At 45.7% G+C, this 25,078-nt stretch overlaps 7 protein-coding genes across 7 annotated transcripts; 4 read left to right on the forward strand and 3 right to left on the reverse strand.

Annotated features, from left to right (window-relative positions):
* Positions 1-2,156: 2,156 nt before the first annotated feature.
* CTRU02_210120 (uncharacterized protein) lies at positions 2,157-3,315 on the reverse strand (the record flags this gene model as incomplete). The annotated part of the gene is made up of 3 exons (XM_036733661.1): positions 2,157-2,882; positions 3,020-3,148; positions 3,208-3,315. 3 exons carry the CDS (start codon positions 3,313-3,315, stop codon positions 2,157-2,159), a joined length of 963 nt encoding a protein of 320 aa, XP_036574637.1.
* Positions 3,316-10,675: 7,360 nt separating this feature from the next.
* Positions 10,676-11,710, reverse strand: CTRU02_210121 (proline racemase; the record flags this gene model as incomplete). The annotated part of the gene is made up of 1 exon (XM_036733660.1): positions 10,676-11,710. One exon carries the CDS (start codon positions 11,708-11,710, stop codon positions 10,676-10,678), a length of 1,035 nt encoding a protein of 344 aa, XP_036574636.1.
* A 502-nt stretch (positions 11,711-12,212) lies between these two features.
* On the forward strand, positions 12,213-13,322 carry CTRU02_210122 (proline utilization protein; the record flags this gene model as incomplete). The annotated part of the gene is made up of 1 exon (XM_036733659.1): positions 12,213-13,322. The coding sequence occupies one exon, from the start codon at positions 12,213-12,215 to the stop codon at positions 13,320-13,322; it is 1,110 nt and encodes a 369-aa protein (XP_036574635.1).
* Positions 13,323-14,207: 885 nt separating this feature from the next.
* On the forward strand, positions 14,208-15,340 carry CTRU02_210123 (short-chain dehydrogenase; the record flags this gene model as incomplete). Its single annotated transcript, XM_036733658.1, has 2 exons — positions 14,208-14,393; positions 14,456-15,340. 2 exons carry the CDS (start codon positions 14,208-14,210, stop codon positions 15,338-15,340), a joined length of 1,071 nt encoding a protein of 356 aa, XP_036574634.1.
* Positions 15,341-15,622: 282 nt separating this feature from the next.
* CTRU02_210124 (uncharacterized protein) lies at positions 15,623-18,166 on the reverse strand (the record flags this gene model as incomplete). Its single annotated transcript, XM_036733657.1, has 7 exons — positions 15,623-16,605; positions 16,660-16,873; positions 16,937-17,016; positions 17,074-17,155; positions 17,197-17,745; positions 17,816-17,987; positions 18,051-18,166. The coding sequence occupies 7 exons, from the start codon at positions 18,164-18,166 to the stop codon at positions 15,623-15,625; spliced, it is 2,196 nt and encodes a 731-aa protein (XP_036574633.1).
* A 1,577-nt stretch (positions 18,167-19,743) lies between these two features.
* CTRU02_210125 (major facilitator superfamily transporter) lies at positions 19,744-21,316 on the forward strand (the record flags this gene model as incomplete). The annotated part of the gene is made up of 3 exons (XM_036733656.1): positions 19,744-19,806; positions 19,859-20,783; positions 20,844-21,316. 3 exons carry the CDS (start codon positions 19,744-19,746, stop codon positions 21,314-21,316), a joined length of 1,461 nt encoding a protein of 486 aa, XP_036574632.1.
* Positions 21,317-22,400: 1,084 nt separating this feature from the next.
* Positions 22,401-24,476, forward strand: CTRU02_210126 (DUF1237 domain-containing protein; the record flags this gene model as incomplete). The annotated part of the gene is made up of 1 exon (XM_036733655.1): positions 22,401-24,476. One exon carries the CDS (start codon positions 22,401-22,403, stop codon positions 24,474-24,476), a length of 2,076 nt encoding a protein of 691 aa, XP_036574631.1.
* Positions 24,477-25,078: the final 602 nt, after the last annotated feature.

Genomic DNA, 25,078 nt, shown 5'->3' on the forward strand with positions numbered 1-25,078 from the left:
CTGCTTCGTCACTAGGTCCGGAGGAGATGGCCGTTCTCCTGACGGCACTTGGGAGACGGTATCGTCCTGAGTGTTCGTTTCAGGGGCTTCATGGCGTGCGGTCCAGGTTTTGAGTCGTTTCTCATAGTCCTTTTGTAGTTGATAGTTCCGCTTCTTAATGAAGACTTCAGGCGTAGGGAGTTCCTCCGGTTTCAGAATTTCATTCGAACCTTCTTCGTCTGGATTGATGTATTTCCAGACGTCTTTCGCCCGGGCAAGATACTGAAGCGTGCTGTACCATTGTGGCCAGTCACGTCTGCCCGTAAGCTTAACCGTCGTGTCCAAAGACACTTTCGACGAGTGCTCAGTCGTCATGGTTCGTTCCTCAGTAGAGCTGGAAATCGGTTTCGTTCTTTCCTCTACTTCACACAGTAGTCGGGGTTTGTCTTAGGTCAGAGCTGGGCTCATAACTGTGGTGAAGCAAAGTGCTGAACGTAGGCATGTATTCAAAGTAGTAGATTGAGTGGCTTGTCTTCTCCTAACTACCCTATGGAACGATATTGTGCCTAAATATGTTTTGTGGGCGAAGCGGAATAAAGATATTCCGGTCATTCCATTTCGGGATTATCCCCACAGGCGATATGTGGGTCACGTGATGGTGAGGCTGCGCACTTCGCCTCGAAGGCATCACGACACTACTTTAATAGTTTCGACTTATTAAAAGTAAAATAAAACGAATTAGCTTTACTATTATTAATAGGGAGGTTTATCTCTTCGTTAACTATAAGATTAAAGCATACGTTCTTATATACGTTGACGATAACGCTATCGCCGCTCCTAATAAGCAAGTCATGATAGAAGTTTATCGTCTCTTCGAGAAGGTCTATTCTCTTAAAAACCTCGGCAAGGCTACCGATTTTCTCGGTTTCTAGATTGAACGCGATAGGGCTGCTAGTAAGATTTTCGTTTCCTAAGTTAAGTATATAAAAGCAATGCTTTAACGATTCAACTTTAATAGTTTAAATACTATCAAAACGCTTATAGTAACTATTAACGATCTACCTATTACCTAGGATAAGAATAAGTGCTTGCTTAACAAATAGTAACTTTATATCGAATAGACTAGCTACCTTAACTTCCTAGTAGCTAGAACTTGCGTTAACATAGCCTATACTATTAGTAAATTGTTATAAGCGAATTTAAGGCTTTCTAAAGCCTATCTTCGTATTATTAAGTATTTATTCCGATACCTTAAAAGTACTATTTATCTTAGTATTATACTTAGAAGCATCCCTACGATTAATAAGTTAGGGCTTTATGCTATTGCAGATGCTTCTTTCGCTGATAATAAGCTATTACGAGTCTTAATAGGTAGTTACGTCGTCTTCCTTGCTAATACGCCGATTACTTAGAAGTTAAAGAAATAGACTTTCGTAACTTTAAGCATTACGGAGGCTAAATTTATTAATCTTATACCTACGGTAATTACTATAAAGTAGATTAGACGTTACCTCTCCTAACTACTTAGCAAACCTATTACTACGCCTACTATTATATTTACTAATAGTACTAACGGCTATGATAACGTTATAAACCTACTTAACAAGGCACGAACCTGCTATATCGACGTCCGATATAAATAGATCATATAAGAGGTTTATACTGCGAAAAGTATCGAACTCCGACTTATCAAAGACGTTAATATAGCCGCCGATAGACTTACGAAGCTACTAGTTACGGTTAAACACAAGGAATTCGTTCGTTTGTTAAGCATAGCGGAAGGATTAGATTAAGAGGGGGATTTTAAAACTATAAGACTATTAATATTAAGACTTCGGGATTTAGAGGATTTCACAGCCTCCTATTAGCTAGGTTTAACTAGTAATTAACCGAGTTTTCTAATAGTTAAGAACTCCTCGGATTTAGAGGATTTAGGACTTTTCCTATATTTCCTATTATTCTACTGCTTTTTCGCTAAGGAGTCTGAGAGGGGGTATAGGTAGCAGGCCTCGCCGGCCCGTCACGTGGGCTGACGGCCGCCACCACTGGTCTTAGCCAGCCTCCACAGCCCTCTAGCCAGTTAGTTAGTTCTTCCAACCAACAACACCACTTTCCCCATTCTGAGCGTTCTGTGCTGGTTTCGCCCACATATTCTGTTGGATTAGCTTACAGATTAATTACCAAAAGGCTGTAGCACAACTTACCACAAGCAGCTGTGAACTTTCATCGCTTAAGCCGGCGTGACTGAGCATCTTCCCAATGTTATACATTACAAATATGTTGCCAGTGAGCATAGAGATCAAGGCGCAGGTTGCCGTGATAACGAGCCTTTTTCTGGCTCCTCGGTTACGGAGTGCCTCTTTATATGACATGGGATCTCTTTCATACTCGATGGTTTCGCATATTTGCCGGAACTGAAGTCGTACCATATCATCCCTCGTATTCCCTTTTGAGTTGACCTGAGCAAGGACAATGAGCGCATCTTGCGCATGTCCCTGATCAACCAGCCAACGAGGGCTCTCTGGAATCCACGGCAACACAAGGATGCAACTTAGCCCCCAAACCCCCTGAATCAAGCTCGGTAGTCGCCATGCCCAGGTGCTATTAAGTCGAAATGATGCGAACGTCACACCTGCGGCCGCGAGAGCGCCGACGTAAAACAAGTCGTCAAACAAAGCCAGACCCCATGCCCTTTGCTCCCAAGGTAGAGTCTCGGCAAGGTAAGCGGATCCAGAAATGACAGAGGCTGTTGTGCCAAACCCAATGAAAATCCGAGCTACGCAAAACATGGCGATGTGCTGTGCTGCCCCTTGCATGATGGCAGCGATTACGGTGATCATTGCCGACCAAAACAGTCCGACACGCCGACCATAGGTATCTGTAACCCATCCCCAGCAGAAACACTTGAGATCAGGTTAGCATTGAGAGATCTTTGCGGACGCTGTATGTGACTTAGAGACGTTGATTCATCGTAGCTTGGGGCATATCATTGAAATATTGAAAAATGTGAGATCAGCGGAAGCACAAAGAGTTGACTCACAGACAAGGCCCCCCCAATGTAATTAGTGGCGACGTTCAAAGAACGGGTGGCAGTTGAGAGTTGAAAATACTGCGTGTACTGCGGCAAGATATTCATTCCACCCATCATGGCCACATCATAACCCTGCATCTACAAGGCAAGTATATTGTGAGCAGTGTTCCCAGTAGGACAGTGTTTGGGGTCCTCACTGCAGCAGTCACCAAAACGCAACCCATTAGCACGGCTATTATGCCTGGCTTTGATTTCGGTTGCCATGTAGGTGCTGGGAAAGGAAGGATGTTTCCTCGGGGGCACATTGGTAGTATGACAGCGGCATAGTCCTACTGACGGAAAGGCAAACGAATTGTTTCTGTTGCGATAGTTGGAATACGGAGTCGTGTGGCACTTCCAGCCACACGCCCGCCAGGCTGAGAGGCCCAAGCCTCCCAGACTCACGTGACAGGCTAAGGGGGAATATCCCTACCTTCTAGTTAACAATACTACTTTCAACTATTATGAACTATCGATTAGAACTAATTTACTATTATTTGTTATTAACGAACGGAATTCCGTTTTACCCCCTGTAAAACTTATACTAATTAGTAGTAAACCTTATAGTTGCTATTAATTTGGTTAACTTTATAATTACTACTTTGCTACGGATAAACCGTAGATTAGTAAGGTTAATACTAGAAGAGACGACTTCTTGAACTGGATACCTAAGCCTAGGTAAAAGTAGGGATTTCGTGTTAACGAGAGAAGAAGCGAGAGTAACTAGGATCTACGGAAACTAGTAGAAGAAAGCTTCTTTTCCTCGAATCTACTAGCAATCCGATTATTCGAGTAACCTAGGGACTGCTACGCTTACCTTAGGCGGGATAAGGTTAATCGTAGCTAATTATTACTAGCAAGAGCGTTCTATTACGCGTTTTCAATTACTAGAAGAAGAGACTTACCGAATCGACAGTCTTCTAACCTCTTCATGCTATAAAGGCGAAGATTTACGAATCCTACAAGGGATAACAACTTCCCTAACTATAACTATCCCCTACGCGTAGTGCTAATTACGAGGCGCCTGCTAGTTTCTTAATAAATCCCCAGACGAGGTGCTAACCGCAAGGCGCCTGCCACAAGAGACCTCCCTACCAGAAGAAGAAGAACACGCCGAAAGGCAAGCAGAGACTACCGGCGGTAATCCGCCTATATAGCTATACGTATACGCCTCCGAGGCTACGGCTTAGGAGAAACGCACGTGGTTGTAGGCGTTATAAGGCTAACTGTCTGCTAGATTCTAAACTTCCTAATAGTAAGGAGCGAAGCCTGAAGTAAGAAAGAAAGATTTACGAGAGAATCTACGGTAGAACTCTCTCCTTACTAATTCGAGACCTATATATACCCTCATACCCCTTGAGAATATTAGCAAGAATAGCGCCGACGGAAATAAACGACGAACCGACGAAAATCACCGATTTTACGATTCTTTCCTTTTAGAATCGTAATATCCTAAATCGTCTTTTAACTCCTACTTCTAGGCCTATATCTTATATTAATCGTAGCTAACGCTATTAAGGATTAGAATTTAAGATTCTAAATAGAAGTAATCCTTTTATACTATTAGAATAGAGCGAAATTCACGAGAAGGATCGCCTGCGAGCGGCATTACTACTAAAAGCTAATTAATAGTCCTTATCTTATAGAGAATCGAAAGTATGATCGATTTAGTAGTATAGGGTAACTAGGTAATCGACCTTATAAACGCTAGCTTATAGTAACTAGGTTCCTATATAGGTTTCCTACTTAAGACCTATGAGAAGAGGAATCTTATAGGCCTCGAGCTATGGAACGAAGTTTCTCCCGATTTCGCCGACTAGTTAGAAGAAGACTTTTAGAACGTACCTCCCCTAATCTTACAATTCTTTAGAGACTATTTAATCGGTAATAGCGTCTATGTCGAAATAGATAGTAAGAAAATCTTGAAAAACGTAGTATTAGCTTTCAAAAAGGAAGAATTCTACTACTAGTTATTTTAAGAACTTAAATAAGGCGTTAAGAGATATCGCAACCTAAAGGCTTTGATAAAAGACCTTGAATTCTACGAAGAGATTACGAGACCGGCAATAGTAGCTAATAGTATAGGAGGAAGAGTCGAACTAACCTTATAGCTACCTCTTTTATAAGAATAATAATAGTAGTAACTACTATACCGACTGCTATATCTTACGGTCTTTCTATTAACAGACTTTTAACTATACGAGTTAATAGACCGTATTGGAAAGTAATTAATAGAATTTGCGAAACTATACCCCGACGATATGAAATATAGCGGCGATATATACGATATACTTGAAAAGAAGATGTTAGTATTCGTAGATTACTATAGAATGCTGGGAATTTATACTTCCTAATATAATAGGGTACTTCCTCTAATACTGAAAGGAATAGCTAAAACCTACTTCTATGCCTCGATTAAAGTAATCAACTTATAGCCTAACTTCGAGACTATAATTAACTAATTAAAATCATACTTCGAGACTAGGGAAAGGCAATAAGCGTACGTTACGTAGTAGAATATAACTACTTTTCCCTAAATTATTCGCAATAACCTTAGAAAGACTAAATCGGAGTATTTTGAGATACTATGTAATAAATTAAGCAAGATTTAGCCTGGTTTACTATAACAGGATCATAACGACCGATCCCTCTATACCTAACTTCTATACGCTTGTAGAGATATTCTAAAGTGTGTAATAGCGTTATTTATACCGGCTAAGACGTACGAGGGACTTTATAGCTAATTAATCTTGTCGATCGAGATAGCTACCTGTCTTAACTAATAATAATTTAATATAGTAGCTAACCTACTAGAGTAGTACTGGACTGATAGAACTTTTAACAGTCGAGGGCGTTATTTACGATATAGTCGTTTATTATGAAGTCGATTATTACGAGGAAGAAGCCGTGATAGACCCTTATTACTGCTAATGCTTAAGAAGTGCTATGTGTGTGGAAAACCTAACTGCTAGTCAACTAAACATACTATAGAAGAGAGACGAAAAGCGTACGAGAAGTTTAAAACTACCTAATATGCCTAGGATATGTTACTTCTAGTATATAGCTAATTTCTCGTCTAATACGAAGGTTTTAACAGGTTAGACTTATAACCTACCGCCGAAGACCCTTAGTAATACTACTATGTAACCGAATAAATTAGTAAAAGTAACGAAGAGGAAGAGACCGGTAGCGATAGTTAATTCTAGGTTACCGCCTATTTCACTATAATAGCAATTGACGGCAATAGGATCGCTACGATCCTAGTAGACCAGTTAACCTGCTATGCTATTACGAAAGAAGACCTCTTCTATAACCAACCAGAACCGAAAGAGCTACCTTCGCAATTCATACTCGAGGGACGCTACTCTACCTAGAACTTCTAAGGGATTATGCCCGACTCGGGCGCAGTAGGATTCTCAACCGCTAGCTACTTATAATTCGTAGCCTTATAATAAATTTACGAAGGAATTACGTTAAACACTGAGGCGGCTGGCGGTGTTATAGTGAAATTCGGCGATAGGATACTACTAGAGTCTATAGGGACTACTAAAGTGCTAACGCTGTTTGGAAGCGTTAAATTTTACGTTATTAAGACTAATACTCCCTTTCTTATATGCCTAGGAGATATAGACTAATTAAAGGTCTATTTTAATAACGTTACGAATACCTTTATCTAAGGAAATAAGGTTATACTTATTATTTACAAATAGGGCTACCTATAGTTATTACTTGATAAGGAGAAACTACTCGCCTGGAACTACTTTATAGACGCTAAATTATAACGGGTTTACCGTCGCTTCGGATACCTATCTGTTTAACGATTATATAAGGTGCTCTAGAGGGCTAGCTACCTAGTTGAAATTACGGTAATTGAGTAACTATCGAAAGTCTGCTATCGATGCTAAATGTACGTACTAGCGCTATCACGGTTTAAATTCACGTTATGAGACGATTACGAATTTAATTACAAGGTTATCGCCGACGTAATATACCTTAAGGGTAATAGACTAGTCCTCTACGTTGTCGATACTGCTACGGCGTTTAACGCTGCCTAGTTCCTTAAGGATATTTCTGCGAAAGCTACTTAGGAAGCCTTACGCCTCTGCTGGATAGATGTGTATTAGGGACCCCTAGACTAGCTAGTTACCGACGCTAGAACAAACTTCCGCTTAATAGAATTCCGAAACGCGGCGAGAAGAATAGTAATTAAAATCAAGGAAATTCCTATAGAAGCCTATAATAGTATTAGGAAAGTTAAACAATACTATATACTTTTAAGGAGGGCGTACGAAATCATTAAAGTAGAAGACCTAATAATTACGCTAGAATTAGTATTTTAAATAGTAGTTAAAGTAGTTAACGATACTGCTAGCTTGAACGGAATAGTATTAATACTCTTAGTATTCGGCTTATACCTACGAATTACCGACGATTCGCTACTATCTCCTAAAGTTATAAGGTAGGCGAAAGCGATTAAGAAGGCGATAAGCGAAGTATATAAACTTTACATAAGGCGATAGGTAGTAGAAGCTATCGCTACCTATAATAGCCTTGATATAAGGCTAATTATTAATTTACTACTATGGTTGTAAGTACGAGTATAGCGCGAAAAGAAAGGCTAGACCGGACTATTTACTTTAGTAGTTATAAACGGCGAAACCTATACTATCGATATACTACGTAGTCTAAAGACCTTCCGGTTTACTATAGTTAAACTATACTACGAAGATCTTAATTAACTACCTAATTCTATCGCCGCGCTAGAAGAAGAAGAACCTGAAGCTAAGATACTATAGTAGGAAGTAGTACGCGACGAAATTATCGTCGCTAGCGGAGGTAGTAAACCGGACGAACCGCAAGAGGCACTGGAGCTACCGAGAAGACGCCCGGGCAGACCCCGGAAGAGACTACTGCTAATCGCCTACTTTATAGAGGAATTTAACGATAACCCGGATTATTAACAAATATTCCTATCGATTAAGGAGTAAGTAGACGAAGAATTAGTAATCAAACTACGACGAGAAGGTATTATTACTATACTAGGCGAACTATTTAAATAGTTAACTAAATAAGAGATTAAAAGCCTTATTACTAGAGGAGTATTTAAATTTACTTAGTTTAATAAGAGAAGGTATTAGAATATACGAATCTTCCGATCTCGTATTATTAACGAAGTTAAAGGTAAAACAACCAAACTTTACGAGAAATCGAGACTTATAATATAGGGTTATGCCGACGATAGTAAGAAGGCTATATTAACCTAATCGCTAACAATTTAGCAGGCAAGTCAATAGCTAATTCTATTAATTACCTTGTTACTCCTACGAGAAGGGAAATAACTATAGCTTCGAGATATTATATAAGCCTACGTTTAATCCTCTACAAGGCTTAATCGTACTATTCTCGCCTACTTACTAAAGCAAATTCAAGACTAGTACCTAAAAGGGACTATTATAAAGGTTGTAAAGCCTTTATACGGAATCGTAGAAGCTAGAACCTACTAGTAGGCAATATATCATAAGCATTATAGAGAGAATCTCTAGATAGTTACTTCTTCGTACGATCTATACTTATTAATCTTATCTACCAAAAATCTATACTTTAGCTATATTAGCATATAAACCGACGATACTCTTGGTTTGTTAGACAAGGCGTTTTTATAATTAGAAGACGAATAGTTAGAAAAAGCAGCTTTTATAGCAAAAGCAAAGAATATCCTTATAATTAACAAACCCCTCTAATTTAATAAAGGGATAGTTACGCTGTCAACCGATAATTCGATTAATTTAAGGTAAAAAGAATAAGCTAAGAAGTTATGATATATTAAGACTACTAAACCTAACCTAAAATAGTAATATGTCGAATAATACGCTAGAGGGGCGTATATCGCGTTAATTTGCTAACCCGAGGCTTGTTTCGATTTATCTACTACTGCTTAATACTAAGACCCCTTGCTAGAAGCGATAAAAGTACTGAATTAACGGATTTGATAGTAAATAGAATCGCTTAACCGAGGAATAACGTTTATCCTACTCGACTTTATAATAGCTAAGCTATTCGTTTTCGTTAATAGGTTGTTTGCTAATAACTACGACCTTTCCTCCTAATTAGGGTTTCTGATTATCCTAGCTAACGATACTTCCTCTAATAGTAATAACGGAGAATTCACGATTTACGGTAACCTTGTTTATTATAGCTTTACGAAGAGTAAACGAGTTACCCGTAGCGTATTAGCGTTAGAGATCTACGGGATAGTTGCTAGCGTCGATATAGCCTACGCCTTCGCTATAACCTTAGCGATAATTACTAACTACCTTAACCTACTAACGATTTAGATAGTCGTCTATACCGATTCTTATTCGCTATACGAGTATTTTATAAAGCTAGGCATTACTAAAGAAAAGCGACTTATAATCGATATTATAGCGTTAAGATAATCGTACGAAAGACGAGAACTATAAGAAATTCGTTAGATTAACGGTAAAGACAACCCTGCTAATGCCTTCACGAAGAGCAAACTAAATCGAGCCTTTAAGAGATTCGTTGATAGCAATACGATAACGATACGTATAGAGGGATAGGTAATAAGACTATAACTACGGGAGAAAGTAGGGATAGGAGGCCGAATTGACGAGGAGACAGAACTATATAGGGATAACGTATTCCAACCGCTTTAATACTATAAAAAGAGAGTTTCTAGTGTTGCGATAGTTAGAATACGGAGTCGTATGGCACTTCCAGCCACACGCCCGCCAGGCTGAGAGGCCTAAGCCTCCCAGACTCACGTGACAGGCCAAGGGGGAATATCCCCACCTTCTAGTCAACAACACCACTTTCAACTATCATGAACCATCGATTAGAACCAATTTACTGTTATTTGTTATTGACGAACGGAATTCCGTTTCACCCCCTGTGAAACCTACAGTTTCTGATTTTGAGATTGAGAGCAGATTACAAGTCATCATCTAATCGAAGAGTCGCGTTGAACGAAGCAGGATTTCGGGGTGGGGAATGAAGACGTTATGTGCAACCAAAAGCCCAAACTCTATCAACCCTGTTGCATCCCCACTGTTTTGGATTCACGAAGCCCCTCACCAAGAAACCCAAAATCCATATCACAGAAAGCCCCAAGTTTTGCAACAGTGTGTACTTTAATTGATGTTTGTTAAGCCCGGGAAATGTACCCAAGGGAAATCGGCAAATCCATACCGATGTCCAAAAATCGTCACTGACATCCCATCTGCGTCCACATTTGCATCCGCAAAGCTGGAGAACAGGACAGATTTGTCGCATCTTGCATAGGCTTTCAGTTTATTTGATGACACAGTGTAAGGAGTAACCGAGATCGCTTGATAGTGGCACATGTCTCCAAAACCCCAAACACCGTATCGAGATACCCGTTTAGGTTCATATACGCTAGCCTCTTGGTATGGGCCAGGAAGGGTGAAGTAAGCATCACCTCATTTTCCGCCAACCAAACATGTACCTTCTACTTCAATACTCGATGAAAACAAGTCAAACTTTTTACCGTTGGCAGCCGTCACCTTCCCGAAATCTACATGGCTTGAAACCTGGACGGATTTCTTATCATGTTGGCTTGTGTTCCTCAAACTTAATGTATGTCGTTCAACTCATATGCCATTTATCACCCACTCTAAAGCCTTCTGGGAAAGGATCAGTAGGGTGAAGAACAACCTGTTTGAATGCTGTAATCCAAGCACTTCCCTTCACCGCAGGAACGACTGCATCGTATTCCCCAATCCTAGTTTTAGCTCGAACAGTACCAATGAACTCTGTGCCGATTACGCTGCTGTGACAGAATGACTCGCCGACAGCAAGCTGACCACGCTTGTGAAGCACAGCAAGCCGTGCACAAGTTCCAGTCCCACAGGGACTACGGTCCAACCTCCCCGGAGAAACCACAACGGTATTGACGGCTGTCTTTTGAGCACCTAGAGCAGTGAGGGGCTCGGTGAACTCGAGAATAGTAACTCCTCGGATCTTGGGGTTGTCCGGATGAACTGGGTTCGTCTGTGCCTGAACGGCACGCTTGATACGCTCCCCCACTTCAACAAGTTCTCGGCCATTTCGACTCTCGATTTTTAGACCGACAGATCTAGAGTCGACAAGAGCATACCACATTCCGCCATATGCTATATCGACCTTGACGGGGACATCGAATCCAGGCACATTGATTTCTAGATCCAGGGCGTAGACAAAAGCCGGGACGTTCTCGAACTCAACGTATTTCGCTTTGCCAGCCTCGCACTCAGCGGTCACTGTGACCAGACCTGCTGCCGTATCTAATTTCAATGTCGTTATCGGCTCTTGCATGGGCACCATGCCCGTTTCAAGAAGCACGGTGCTAGTAGCAATGGTATTGGCGCCAGACATGGGCGGGTACTCCTCGTGTTCCATGATGATGAAGCCAGCATCGGCCTCGGGGTTGCAAGGTGGAAGAACCAAGTTGGTGCACATTGCCGATGATCCGCGAGGCTCATTTAGCAGTAAGTTTCGAAGGTTATCTCGCTCTTTCCAGAAGTGCATCATTTTGTCGAACATAGTTCTGCCCGGGGCGTCAAGAACACCTCCAACAATGACGTCGCAAACTTCACCGCCGCAGTGCGCGCCTACAACGTTGAAAGTTCGCCCGAAAGTCATTTTAATGATACAAAAGCTAAAAGAAGAGTTGCTGGTTGAGATTCTGGTGTAGAAAGAAATGTAACCTACAGTTTACAATGGGTTCTCTAGTACCTTATATATTTGCGATGACCATCATCATTAAGTCGGCTTGTGGAGCCCGACTTGCCGGCTTGTGATCGGCACCGGATACACATTCTTTTAAACTACGATTTTCCGGCCCGTGATCGGAAGCGGATGCACGTCCCGCCAGACCCCGCACTTCGGGAACTATTCCGGCCCACCTCGTAAACATGTCGCCTTAAGAGCATCCTTTAAGAAATAGATTGGAATGTTAACGCTTCAAACAATTCCTCGCACATTTTTCTTTTTTTTTGTGATTAATCCGTTTGAGCAAGAAGCTGCACGAGGTTCGAGTAATATCGTCGACTCAGTCACTTCGTTTTCCCCTGCACATCTGGTATCTCCTCCGCTCGAAACAAAAAGTACTTTGGCCTGAACAGTCTTTATCCACTCTCCAACCATGAGCAGTCTCAGAGTCCTTAATGACGCCTGTGTTCACGACATCTTGATCAATTTGCCAAAGGATGGTATCTTACAACTTCGCGACACTCTCTTGGAATGCCTCATCAATGTCTCCAACGGCTCTGAGCGTGACTTCCAACCTTCTGTAGGGGTTGTAAACCGGCCCGAGGGACAGAAATGTCTTTTTCGACCGTTTTCGTCACCCGAATATTTTGGGACTAAGATAGTAGTTACCCCGGCGCCGTCTTCAAAAGCCGCTGGAGCTTTGCACGGAGTCATCACTTTATGCGACAAGGACGGCTTTCCGACTGGCATTATAAATGCCGAAGAAGTCACAGGTTACCGGACTTCACTTTGCGCTCTTATCCCTTATATATGGAGGCGCTACACGGATAGAATTGTCGTTTTTGGTGCCGGCAAACAAGCCTTGTGGCACCTTCGCATAGCCATAGCGTTGAGGGGAAACGAGATCAAGTCCATCACTGTCGTTAACCGTTCCGAACAGCGTGCCCAACATATGATCGACCGGATCAATGAGGAGAATAAGAAAAGATGGAAGTCTTCAGCTGAGATTGAGTACCTGAATCCGTCGCGTTCGGATTACGACACCATACTTCAAGGCCGCCTAGGTATCGCCGACGCTATTTTTTGTACAGTCGGCAGTACAAGTCCCCTGTTCCCAGCTCACTTTATAACGAACCGAAGCAATACTGAACGGTATCCATTTATATCAGCGGTTGGCTCATGGCAACCAGACATGATTGAACTGGATCCCCAACTACTGTTACACGCGGCTGGACACGTTGACAAAGACTTCTGCTGGAAAGGGAATTCGACGGGTGCGGTTCTTGTTGATGACCGCCAGGCTGCCTTGCTACATTCTGGAGAGATTGTGCGAAGCAGACTTCAGGGTGATAATTTAGTGGAGGTTGGCGAGATTGAGATTCTACAAAAGCAAGCGAACAATGCAGAGCTCTCCAAATGGGTTAAAGAAGGTCTGGTAGTGTACAAGAATATCGGTGTCAGCACAACAGACCTCGCGATCGGAACTGCGTTGTTGGCTATTGCTGCGGGAGAAGGGATTGGAGTTTTAGTCAATGATTTCTAATCCACCATCGCGCGAGCTTTTGTAGCTAGCAGGAAGCTATTTGTAGCAGGACTTTTTAAACACACAGAGTCAATTCACATTCGCATTTCGAAAGAATCCAGTCATCACTATACCAGCGAGTACCGTCAATCTTGCCAAATCCCCTATCTTTTGATATATGCAACAGATAATTCTTCAATCCGTTAAGTCAATAATAATTCGCCATGCAAAAGAATTTCTGATATTTATGCGATGAATACTACCTCTGTCTCTACGCTGGGTTCGTTATTCAGCTATATAGACTGCAGTTAGCCTCCTATATTTTCCTTCTTTCTTTCTCTTTCAGTATAAAAAGACATACGGGTACATAAGGCTACCCGGCTATGATATCTGGGCGCTCGCAATGGCCCTAGCCCCTGTTCATGCTAACTGAACACATGTTCGAGACGAGCAAGGTATAAATTATCTGTCTTTCTAACCCTTTTCCGTCCTCTTACATCATATGGCATGTTTTTAGTATGATTATCTTCACTTGAAGGGTTGCTGTTTTCATCTTCAAGGGCTGTTATGGATCTTCACTTTAATTGGTCAGCTTGTCCAACTCCGTCTCCCGACTCTCAGTGAGTACTTTTGTTCGACTGTGCCGCAACGCGGACTTGCGTATTCCGCTGCGGACTTCTTCAAGCGCCATGAAACCCCGCAATATTCCTAGATATGTTCAGTTTTGGGACTTATCTACGAAAGTCCACCTTGAACTAACCATTGGTACGGCTGTTGAAGAAGGCTAGCTATAAATCTGTACCATCGTCAACTGAGCAAATCATTGGACTGCTGAAAGAACCGGAAGTGACGAGATATAGTATATTCTGCCCATATTGGGAGCAATTTCACTCCCTTTTATTCATGATGAATTCATTCCGCAACTGGTACACACAGTGGTGGCCACCAGCACCGAAATTTACCGAGTCGGACGTCCCTTCGCAAGTTGGACGCATTTTCATGGTGACTGGCGCCAACACAGGTATCGGTTTTGAGCTTTGCAAGATGCTTTATACCACTGGAGCTACGGTATACCTAGCCACGCAGCGTAAGGTAAATTTATTTCAACATCATCCCGGCTTTTAACATTGCTAATCTGACAAGCTGTGTTGCAGGAATTTGCTGAAGACACAATCAACAAAATCATATCTACCTCGCCGAAGCCAAAGAACCCTGCAAACTTGAAGCCCCTGGAAATAGACTTGTCAGACTTCCAAAGTATAAAAGCGGCCGCAGCTTTTTTCTCTGATCATGAACAATACCTTGATATTCTCTGGAACAACGCGGGAGTGGGTTCTCTGGCACTTCCTGCATCATACCGGACGGTTCAGGGTCTGAATGGCATCATAGGCATCAATGCCGTCGGCCCTCATCTACTTACCCACCTCCTGCTTCCCAAACTACAATCTGCGGCAAGAATGTCTGCAGATGTATTTGAAAGCAACGAAAACACAACAAACCTGGCCAAACGGCTTAACCCGGGTCGTGTTCGCGTGGTGTGGACATCCAGCAATCTTGTCGACTTGAGTGGGCCAAAGAGGGGGATTGATATGAAGGCTGTAAGAGATGGTGGATCTGGAGACCCAGGCACAGACTATGCAATCTCCAAATGCGCCAACTGGGCTTTCGCCGTAGAAATGGCACGAAGATATGGGCATGGACATGATGGGATCGTTGCTATTGCGCAGAACCCCGGTAACCTCAACACCGCTAGTTTCCAAGGGGTTTCCAAGCCCGTTATGGCAACTTTGAACTTATTTAAGCTTCTTTCTGACCCCAAGTACGGTGCTTACACAGAGCTTTTCGCTGGACTTGGACCGGAGGTTGCGGCTGCAGGGAGTGGGTCTTACATTATTCCTTGGGGAAGGATCATGCCGGAGGCCCAGATGACCAGACAAGATATTGTCAAAGCATTGAAGCCAGTTGATGAGGGCGGTGAAGGCCTTGCAAGCGAGTTTTGGGGATGGTGCGAAGACAAGTGGAGAGGTTTTGAAGAATGACATGTTGGGTTGATCTGAAGCCGGGAAGTGACATTGGATAATACCAAGGTGAAGCCACTCTTAGTCTTTGGCTGAATATGGAGCTTTTCTGGAAAGTTTTCAATTACGGCATTTTGTCACATCTTCTCAATATTAGTTGGGCTGTTGCTTGTGTAATAGAGGGAGGGCATTTGAAGGCGCTCGTAAAGATGCGTAACACAAGCTGAAGTCTTATGTCCTATGCTGAGCATCTTTTTGAGAATCTCAGTGTACCTATACTAGGCGGTAAATGTTGATACTAGTTTACTCATGGATATAACCTTCATCAAGTTCGATAGAGGCTCTCCTGGCGACACACGAGTCTTGTGGATCTAAACCCCGTTGCCATGATACAAAGTCATGATACCCATGCTCACTGGGATATCCTTTGGGAAGGTATTTCTCCAAAGGCATGCCCAAAAGTGTACCAAAAGCCGTCTTCACGATATGGTCTACCCTCTTCAACGCATACGCCACACTTTCTGTCGCCAACTCCCTGATATGATCGCCCTTGGTCCATCGCTTTTTCTTCTCTTCCATTGTCATTTGTTGCCACCGGACCATGTCATCATTAATGTCAATATACATGCGTTCCCACATGCCAATGTGTTCCTCCGGGAGTACTAACTGGCGGTCATTATGGTGCAGTCTCCAGGTCCAGGTGTTTTTCGGCGCTTCAAGCTTTCTGAGGTCGGATTCAAGCGGCTGCTCCACTTTTACGAGCATCTCCTCGGGCTGATATTCTCTAGGATACTGTGCATAAACGGCGGTGACAGAGCCCGCTGTAGTTTTGTACTGGTCAACAATCTTTGGGTCCCGACTAGGGCGAATGACTTCGGCCTTTGGTGGGCTCTTTTCGAACATGAGCTGCCAACCACGGCCGGAGAGGGCCTTGCATTGCCATTCGCCAGTGTCGTCGAGCCCAAGGCCGTGATACAGGTATCTGACTCTCACAGAAGGGTGAACGAACTCTTTCGTGTTTTTGAGGTACTTTTTGCGGTCGTCGCTAATATAAAGTCCAGGCTTTCGGACACATCTTTCCGTCCATTCTTTGGTTACAACTCGGTATGGAAAGCTCAGAAGGTTCCAGGCTGTGTCAGGGAGAGTGGTGGCTAAATTCTCTGGGTTATTGATTTTGCCCAATCCCCATGGACGGACGTCAACTTGGGAAGGTAGGCTGCGGAATATGCGCTTCATCTCCTTTTTACTGAACTCTACACCGATAGAGGTCAATTGATCTGCCATCCCTATATTTCATGGTCAGCGTATGACCAAGCTACACCAATTGTTTGACCGCTTACATGCGAGTGCGATCTTGGAGATCTGCTGTGATTCTGAGCCTCCGCCAACATTGGTATGAGAGCCTGGGAACCAGACTTGTCTCAGTTGCGTGTTGGTATTTTTCGAGCCTATGTTCCAGAGAGTCGGTTCAAAGGGTGTTCGCCATTCATCAAGGGCGAGTGCGTGAAATGCATGGTCGACGTTGGGATGGATGTCGAGACTTGTGAAGCGGAGCTAGAGTCTCCGTCAACCTCACACCGCTCAAGCGGACTAACATTTGTTTCGCAAAACACTTACCTCGGACGGACTACGGTTTCCCCGCCAGAAGCACCATGGCATCCTGGGAACACCGAGACTTCCAACAGTATCCCATACTCCTAAACATTCAACAACATCAGCCATAGCCTACAAGATCTTGACGCTGGGTAACCGACCGACTGCCTTGACACTACCCTCTACAGCTTCGAAAGTGGTCTGGGCTTGCATGCTGCTCAATCTGGTGAGGCACATGCCATACTATTGTCGCTGGTTAGTGTCCAAGGAATTCGAAGCAATACAAATCGTAAACGTGCCTCGGAAAGTTGGCCACGATAAGCCTTTGCCATCCTCCTGAACTGCATTGTTCCGTTTTCTTTCTTCATTCGCGTCATCCGCTTGAACAAATCCCATTTATCGGCTTCGAGCTGCTGCTCTAGTGCATCTTGAGTGAGTCGTTTCCCATAGCTGGCATATAACTTTGCAAACTCTTCTCCGGTTTGCCTCTTTAGCTCTTCGGATTCATCAACTTGACTTTCTAGTCGCTTTTCAATCTTTTCCATCTTGTCCATGAACTCCTTTTTGATCTTCTTCTCCAACTGTTCAATAGTGAAGGCTCGCAAGTGCTTCTTAGGGTCATATATCCACTCGCTGGTCCAATCTTGGAAAGACTGGTAGTCTTCGTATATGTCGCCGACATGTTTGAGGCCGGTACGGTTGAGAAAGCCTAGAGAGCATACCATGGAGGCGATTGAGCGAGCAGTGAATGCGCCACGGGAGAAGCCTAGGATAATAATCTCGTCGCCAGGATTGTAGTTGTCGCAAATAAAGCGGTAGCAGTCCACAATGTCCTGTTTTCAGACGCACATCGTCAATTCGGCTGTCTAACTTATGATCAGGGCTTCTGGATGACGAATGTACCTGTCTGACACCGAGGCCTAACAGGCCGCCCAAGAACTTAGCAGTCTTTGACTCTTCAGTTCCGGCACCGCGGTGGTAGAACACGACTTGGGCCATGCCAGTGCAACATTTGTGTGCAACGGCTGCGGAAAGACGGCTCACGTTGGAAGGCACAGTGGCCCCGCTGGTGTTTCTGTAAAAGAAGTGTGAGTCTAACTGGGCTTGCAAAAAAAAATGCAGCTCACATGATGCGTACGAGTTGTTCCACGTCCCATCGCAGCAAACGATCAGTCGCTTTCGATCAGGAAAGTTCCCGTCGTCAGGTCTGCTGAGGTGGGCGCAGTCGATAAAGTTCTCAGATGTGCTCTGCATAGTGTCAGATTCTCAGTCGTGCTGATGTTGTAGCCCACTGGCCAAAGGCCTCCAAAACAGAGACTCGGGAAAGTGTATGTGCCTGATCAAGGGCACGCCAAGGGATATATGCTTACAACATCAGCAAAAAGCTCAGCTCAGAAGAGGCGCTTCATTTTGGAGAGCAAGGAACTTTCATGTGATAAATCTGCAAGCTTCCTCATATCGACAAGCCACTTTCAGGGGTTAAGCCACGTAAGGCTGGTTAGAGAAGTATGATGAGGAAGCTAAAGAATGTACCAATTTGCGAACAGAATTAAAATGCAGGGGAAGAAGTCGTAGGTACCGGAATGTCATACTCGATGGTGTTCTTTTTCTATACACATTTTCTGTTATCTTAGAAGCGGGTGGCTTTCACCATTGGGGCCTAGTTTCAGATTGTGTCGAAATGTAAGCTCTAATGTGGTTAGGGCAGAGACAATTGCCACTGGACATTGTGGTTCGTCGAGCAGCATCACTTCAATAGGAGGCTCACGCAATGGCTGTGATTAATTGAACTTTCTCGCCATGCTGGAGAATTTGCATGTGATTGAAGAGACAGGAATCGTTGTAAGCCAGCAGCCAGGCAGTTCTCCTGAGTAGAGCTGCAAGTCGTGAGGAATCCAGGATGATTACTGCAAGGGGCCCTTTTAAGACAAAGTCTCAGCCCAAGGAGTAAGCTGAGTGTCATTTTCCAGAATCACTAAACCATTCCTTACTACATGATAAGAACTGAGTCTACGGAAAATGCCGGTGTTAGCATCCCACGATGCGACGAACGACTGGATGACGAAATGAATTACTTGATTACTTTAATTGCTTATTAGATCCATAGATCCGTAGAATTTCTTGACGAGGCCAGTCACTAATCTTGTCGATTTGATATAGTGGTCCAAGTCTTGTACTCATCTTCTCCAAACATGTTATATGCCGACAGCACTCGGTTATCATGGGAGCAAACACTCATTCAGCCAACCTGCCTATGCCTCCCACATTAGTTTTCGCGATTATTCGCCAACATGACACGTCGCGAAGGTATGTGCAGCAGTATATCGAAGCTCTAGCTTCGATAACCTAGTAAGACATCAAGTGATGGGCAAAGCTACCCCGGTCACGAACCTGTCCGGCGTCGGTGACCGTCTGGCGCTTATTTGGTCATGCTTGTCACGTAGAAGCCGATCGTCGCACCAACTTCAGGCCAGTAATTCGCAAGATCGCCAATGCCCGCTCCACCAACAGTGCTACTGAGGTGCAGGACGACTAACACGTTGGAGCGGTTGGTCGGCACAATTGAGCGGGATTGGAGGGGTTTCCCCGCGTATGCGGCATTCAACCCGGCCGATGAAAAAGGCGAGATCCCGCTGCCGCCCGGTGAAACTGATTGATATTTTTGTTTGCGGGGTGAGGTTTCGACTGAGTAGAGGAGGCGCGAAAACTACCTTTACGTCCGAAAACTCAGTTTTAAGGTCGTGCATTGTGTTTGAAGCCTCAAATCTTGATGTTTATTCAGAAGAAGTGTCCTTGACAAATCTCACCAAATCCTTCAAGTTCGCGATACGATGGCGGCGCTCGATTCAAAGGGCGCTGGCCCTCGCGATGTCGAGACCCCGACAATGAAAGAGGTCTGTTAACATATCGATGTTCAGACATCACAGTCGGCTGACGCGATCGTAGGACTCTGCCCCTTCGTTCACACTCTCACCCTCTCCAGAAGAGGAAAAAGCACTCCTCTGGAAACAAGACAAACGAATCATCCCGCTCTCCGCGGGGATCTACTTTCTCTGCTTCCTCGACCGCTCCAACATCGGCAACGCGAAGATCCTGAATTCGTCAAGCGGCCATGACATGCAAACTGAAACGAACATGTCGAATCACGATTTTACGATTGCCCTAATGATTTTCTTGATAGCCTACGCCCTCTTCGAGGTCCCATCCAACATCCTGCTGAAGAAGCTGCGGCCCTCGCGGTGGCTGGCTTTTCTGATGTTCTCTTGGGGTGCCGTGACGATCGGCCTCGGCGGCACGCGCAACTTTGCCGCTGTGACGGGGGTGAGATTTCTCTTGGGGGTATTTGAAGCTGGATTGTTTCCGGGCCTGGTGTACTACCTTACTTTCTGGTATAAGCACGACGAGAGAAGCGTCAGAGTGGCAATGATTCTTGCAAGCGCAACGTTGGCTGGTGCCTTTGGAGGAGCGATCGCGTATGGCATTGGACACATGAACCAGGTCAATGGGATGTCTGGTTGGCGGTGGCTCTTCATTCTTGAAGGCATCCCCTCCTGTTTGTCTGCATTCTTCGTGTGGTTCTTTCTGCCGGATTACCCCGAAAGTGCAGGATGGCTATCAGAACGCGAAAAAGACCTCGCTGTCGAGAGGCTGTACCACGAGGGTAGCAAGAGCAGTCACAAAACCATGTCCTGGGAGGATGCGAAGGCGACGTTGACGGATTGGAGACTGTATGGTCATTACGTCGTCTACTTCGCCATCTCAACGCCGTTTTCATCGTTGTCGCTATTCACGCCCTCGATTACCTCGGGATTGGGGTTCGTAGACTTGCAAGCGCAGTTGATGACCGTTCCGCCGTACGCAGCGGCCTATGGTTAGCAATCACCCCATCGATGTCGTCGCGACCTGGTCCAAGATACTGACATCCTACTAGTTGTCCAGATTATTGTTGCGTACTCCGCAGACCACTTCAACGCTCGCGGCGTCCATTCTGCAGCCCTCGCTCTCATCGGCGCAATTGGCTTCGCAGTCTCCGCCGTCCTGCCCCCAAACGCATACAATGCTCGCTACGGATGCCTCATTGTCGGCACCTCGGGTGCCTTTGCCTGCATCCCGCCATTGCTGGGTTGGTTAACGTCAAATATCTTCAGCACAGCGTCAACGGGGCTCGCTATCGCGCTCAACGTCAGTTTTGGGGCTGGACTGGGGCAGATCCCGGGTGTGTGGGTGTATAAAGCTGAGGAGAAGGCGATCGGGTATCCGACCGGGCACTGGGCGAATGCAGCGCTGTTGTTTGTCGTTGTCGTTGGATGTGCGGCTCTGCGGGTGTATTACGGCGTGATGAACCGGAAGCTGGTGGCGGAAGCAGAAAGGGATGGGAGAGAACCGCGCTTGTTCAAGCTGTAAGTCAAGGAGGTGATTGGGATTACAAAAACTGTAATGTCGAGGGCAAAGTTTGTGCCAAACTGCAAAGTTCCAGGCAAAATGCGTGGCTATCATGTACTAGTACATCTACCAGGCTTTTACAATGATTTACCGCCAATTATTATGAATAGTATTTAATTGCCATCCAGTGTCACTCAGCTTTCCTTGTCAAACTTCGGATGGGGAATGTCAAAGCCAGTCGACATCTTGATGCTGCTGAGCGGGACAATACCCATCTCCGCTTACAAAGCGGGTTCAAGATCATCGGCGTTGTGGCAGAGTGGTCTAATGCGCAAGACTAGAAATCTTGTTCCTTCGGGAGCGTCTGTTCGAATCAGGCCAACGTCGAAAATTTATCTTTTTAACTATTGCTCACTAGCTACTGACATACAGCGCTAGGGTGGGTGGTATGCATATCATCTTGGGGGTCGCGTGGCCTGGAATCCTGTCCATTCGGAGGGACGCATCCGAATTTGGACTAGAAGGTTGAGATGAACGATATACAGCTGCAGCAGTGGCGCATCCAAATCCATAAGCTGCGACGAAAACAGCCTGTATATCTTGCTTTTTTTGAGTCTTACCTTTCAAAAGTCCGGAAGTCCTCCCACCCCCCCTTTTTCCCGTCACCTAACCAGAATGCATACCATACTCGTAAAAAAGGTTAACTAGCCAGGGGTGGCGTTTTTCCAACGAACGGGGGGCCCAAATTTCCCCTGGTGCATTTCGAGACAGTGGAATGGAGCTGAGTACTAGAAATAGTCAGCAGCCGAGAGAGGGATCACCCTGGTAATTTTCCTCGTCTCGACACCGTCGCCTGTACCAGAACCTCTCCTCCGAAACGTTGAATGATGCCCTGATCTGCTGAGTGATAGTCATCAAGAGTCAGTCGGCGACTGGCCTTGCGTGTCGTGAGTGACACAAGAAAAGAAAATCCAGAAGCCTGACCATCACAGAGAGGTGAGAGTGAGAGTGAGAGCGGGAAGAAAGTAAGGAAAGTGAAGGTCGGCTTCACATGCAAACCGCCGGAGTGTGAGACTTGGACGCCAAAACAAACACACCAGTCACGATGCCTGCCTTTACCGTCCTCAGCGGTAGCACCAAGCAAAAGCGCGCCCGCGTGCTGGTCGTTGCCTTCGTCATCATTGTGTTTATGCTATTCCTTCACAACTCACGCTTGGCTGGTGGAGGATACCTGCCATCAAAGAGTGCAGGGCAAGCTGCGGGCGGCGCTGCCCATCAGCACGGAAGCCAGGACAACAGCAATGGCCTGCCAGCTGCGCACGGAGAGCCCGATGCCGCGGCCGACAAACTCAAGTCCGATGCCGATGGTGAGGACTCCTACCGCGACAAGGACGGCGAACTAGTCAACAAGCCCTCGGGCGTGGCCGACAAACCCGCATCCGAGTCCACCGCACCAGCGGCGGCACTACCAACGCCGTCAACCGGCACTACACCCGCTGTTGACACGCCGCCGTCGCTGCCCCCGCCGCCCTCCTCCGAGCCGTGTCCCTCCTTTGAGAGCTGGATGAGGACTCGGCCCGGTCCCTTTTCTGAAGGCAAGCGCAAGTTCCCGCTCAACCGGCCCCGGCCAGAGTGCCGCACCTTCAACTTACCTGCCATGGAATCTCTTCTCACCCGCATGAAGTCCGTGATTAAGGATCCGGATCTGTACCGTCTGTTTGAGAACGCGTACCCGATGACACTCGACAGTATGGTCAAGTGGCGAGGCTACGCCAACGAGACGAACGAGGAGACTGGTGAGACCAAAGTCACTGACATGGAGCTCACGTACGTCATCACCGGTGACATTGACGCGTTGTGGCTGCGTGATTCTGCCTCTCAGGTTTACTCTTACCTCCCTCTTCTCGAGGCCTCAAAAGATAAAGACTCACTCGCGAGTCTCTGGCGCGGATTGATTAACGCCCATTCCCGGTACATTGTCATTTCGCCGTACTGCCACGCCTTCCAGCCCCCGCCTGAAAGTGGTATCCCGCCTACGCATAACGGCGCGTATACCCATAACCACCCCATGCCGGCGTATGACCCGAAAAAGGTGTTCGACTGCAAGTGGGAGCTCGATTCTCTTGCCAGCTTCCTGCAGTTGTCCGTGGCGTACGCGGAGAAGACGGGCGACTGGGAGTTCTTTGGGAAGTACGGCTGGGTTGACGCTGTCGAAGCAGCTGTCGACGCCGCCGGCGCGATGCGGCTGGGAACCTACTCGAAGGAGGGCAAGGTGGAGAAGTCTGCATGGACCTTTACAGGCTGGACGAACCGCGGCAGCGAGACTCTCACCAACGACGGCCTAGGAAACCCGATCAAGGAGAACGGCATGGTACGCACCGCTTTCCGACCATCCGACGACGCCTGTATTTTCCAGTTCTTGGTGCCCGCAAACATGATGTGGGCAAAGTATCTCGAATCTGCCTCGGAGATCATGGAGAAGCTCAAGGACGAGCGGGCTCAGAATTTGACGGCGGCGATGCGTGAGCAGGCGTTTGGAATCAGGCAGGGTATCGAGAAGGACGCCATCGTACATCGTCCTGGATTCGGCGACATTTTCGCTTACGAGGTCGATGGCTATGGCGGAGCGAATCTGATGGACGACGCGAACGTCCCTTCGTTGCTTGCAATGCCTCTGTGGAACTTTGTCCAGTCAAAGTTCAAGCTTCCCACCCCGCCCCCGGGTGAGAAGAAGAAGGACTATGCCAAGGTATATCACAACACACGTAAATATGTCCTTAGCGACGCCAACTCATACTTCATGCGTGGACCTGTGATATCGGCAGTAGGCGGACCGCACGTAGGGCCAGGTAAAGCATGGCCGATGGCGGCCGTTATTGCGGCTATCACTGCGTATGATCCAATCTCGGGAGTAAAGGACGTAGAGAAGGAAGTAGAAGAGCAGTTGGCCATGGTGTTGGACTCAACAGCAGGTACAGGAGTTTTGCACGAGAGTGTGAATAGCTGGAGTGAGTCGGATTGGACGAGGGCGTGGTTCGGCTGGGCGAATGGGTTATTTGGGGAGTTGGTATTGAAGATGGAGGAGGAAGATAAGAAGAGCGGAAAGGGATTGTTGCAAAAGGATTGGCAGGCTGAGCGTGTTCCACCTCCGCCTACTTCGCCAAAGGTAGTTGACTGGTGAGAGCGATGAGAACAGCATGATAGAAGAGCGCATGGGAGGATTGAGATTACGGCCTAGGCTGACACCGTCTGGGCGTGTCCCAAAATTTAGTTTCTTTTTATAAAATTACATCTTAGCGAAGTTGAGGTTATTCTTCTCAAACCAATCACAAGATGGGCTCATCTGATTTCTGCCTTTGAATTCCAGATGTACCGATACCCCTACTGGAAGTACCATGCCTCAATGATGAACGGCAAAAACTCAAAAAGTCGACGCTGGCCTGATTCGAACAGACGCTCCCGAAGGAACAAGATTTCTAGTCTTGCGCATTAGACCACTCTGCCACAACGCCTCTTGATGGAAATGTTCAGATTGTTTAGGACTAATACCCTAGCTCCACTATCTTGCCCCTGTATCTCTGGGATTCGCGACAAACAGAACCCTGATCCAAAGCCTATTGTTAATTACACATTCACACACGTCTTAGTTTACCCAAACTTTGCTGGCTATACGACAGTGAGCTCCTGTTTTCACTCGTAGACAATTTGCCCGCCTAAAAGCACAATGGAACAGCCGTGCCGACAACCATCAAGGCCATGTACTATTTACCAAGGAGACTGCCT

Source organism: Colletotrichum truncatum (genome assembly GCF_014235925.2).
Source record: "Colletotrichum truncatum strain CMES1059 chromosome Unknown Contig_0006, whole genome shotgun sequence".
Classification (NCBI taxonomy): Eukaryota; Fungi; Ascomycota; class Sordariomycetes; order Glomerellales; family Glomerellaceae; genus Colletotrichum; species Colletotrichum truncatum.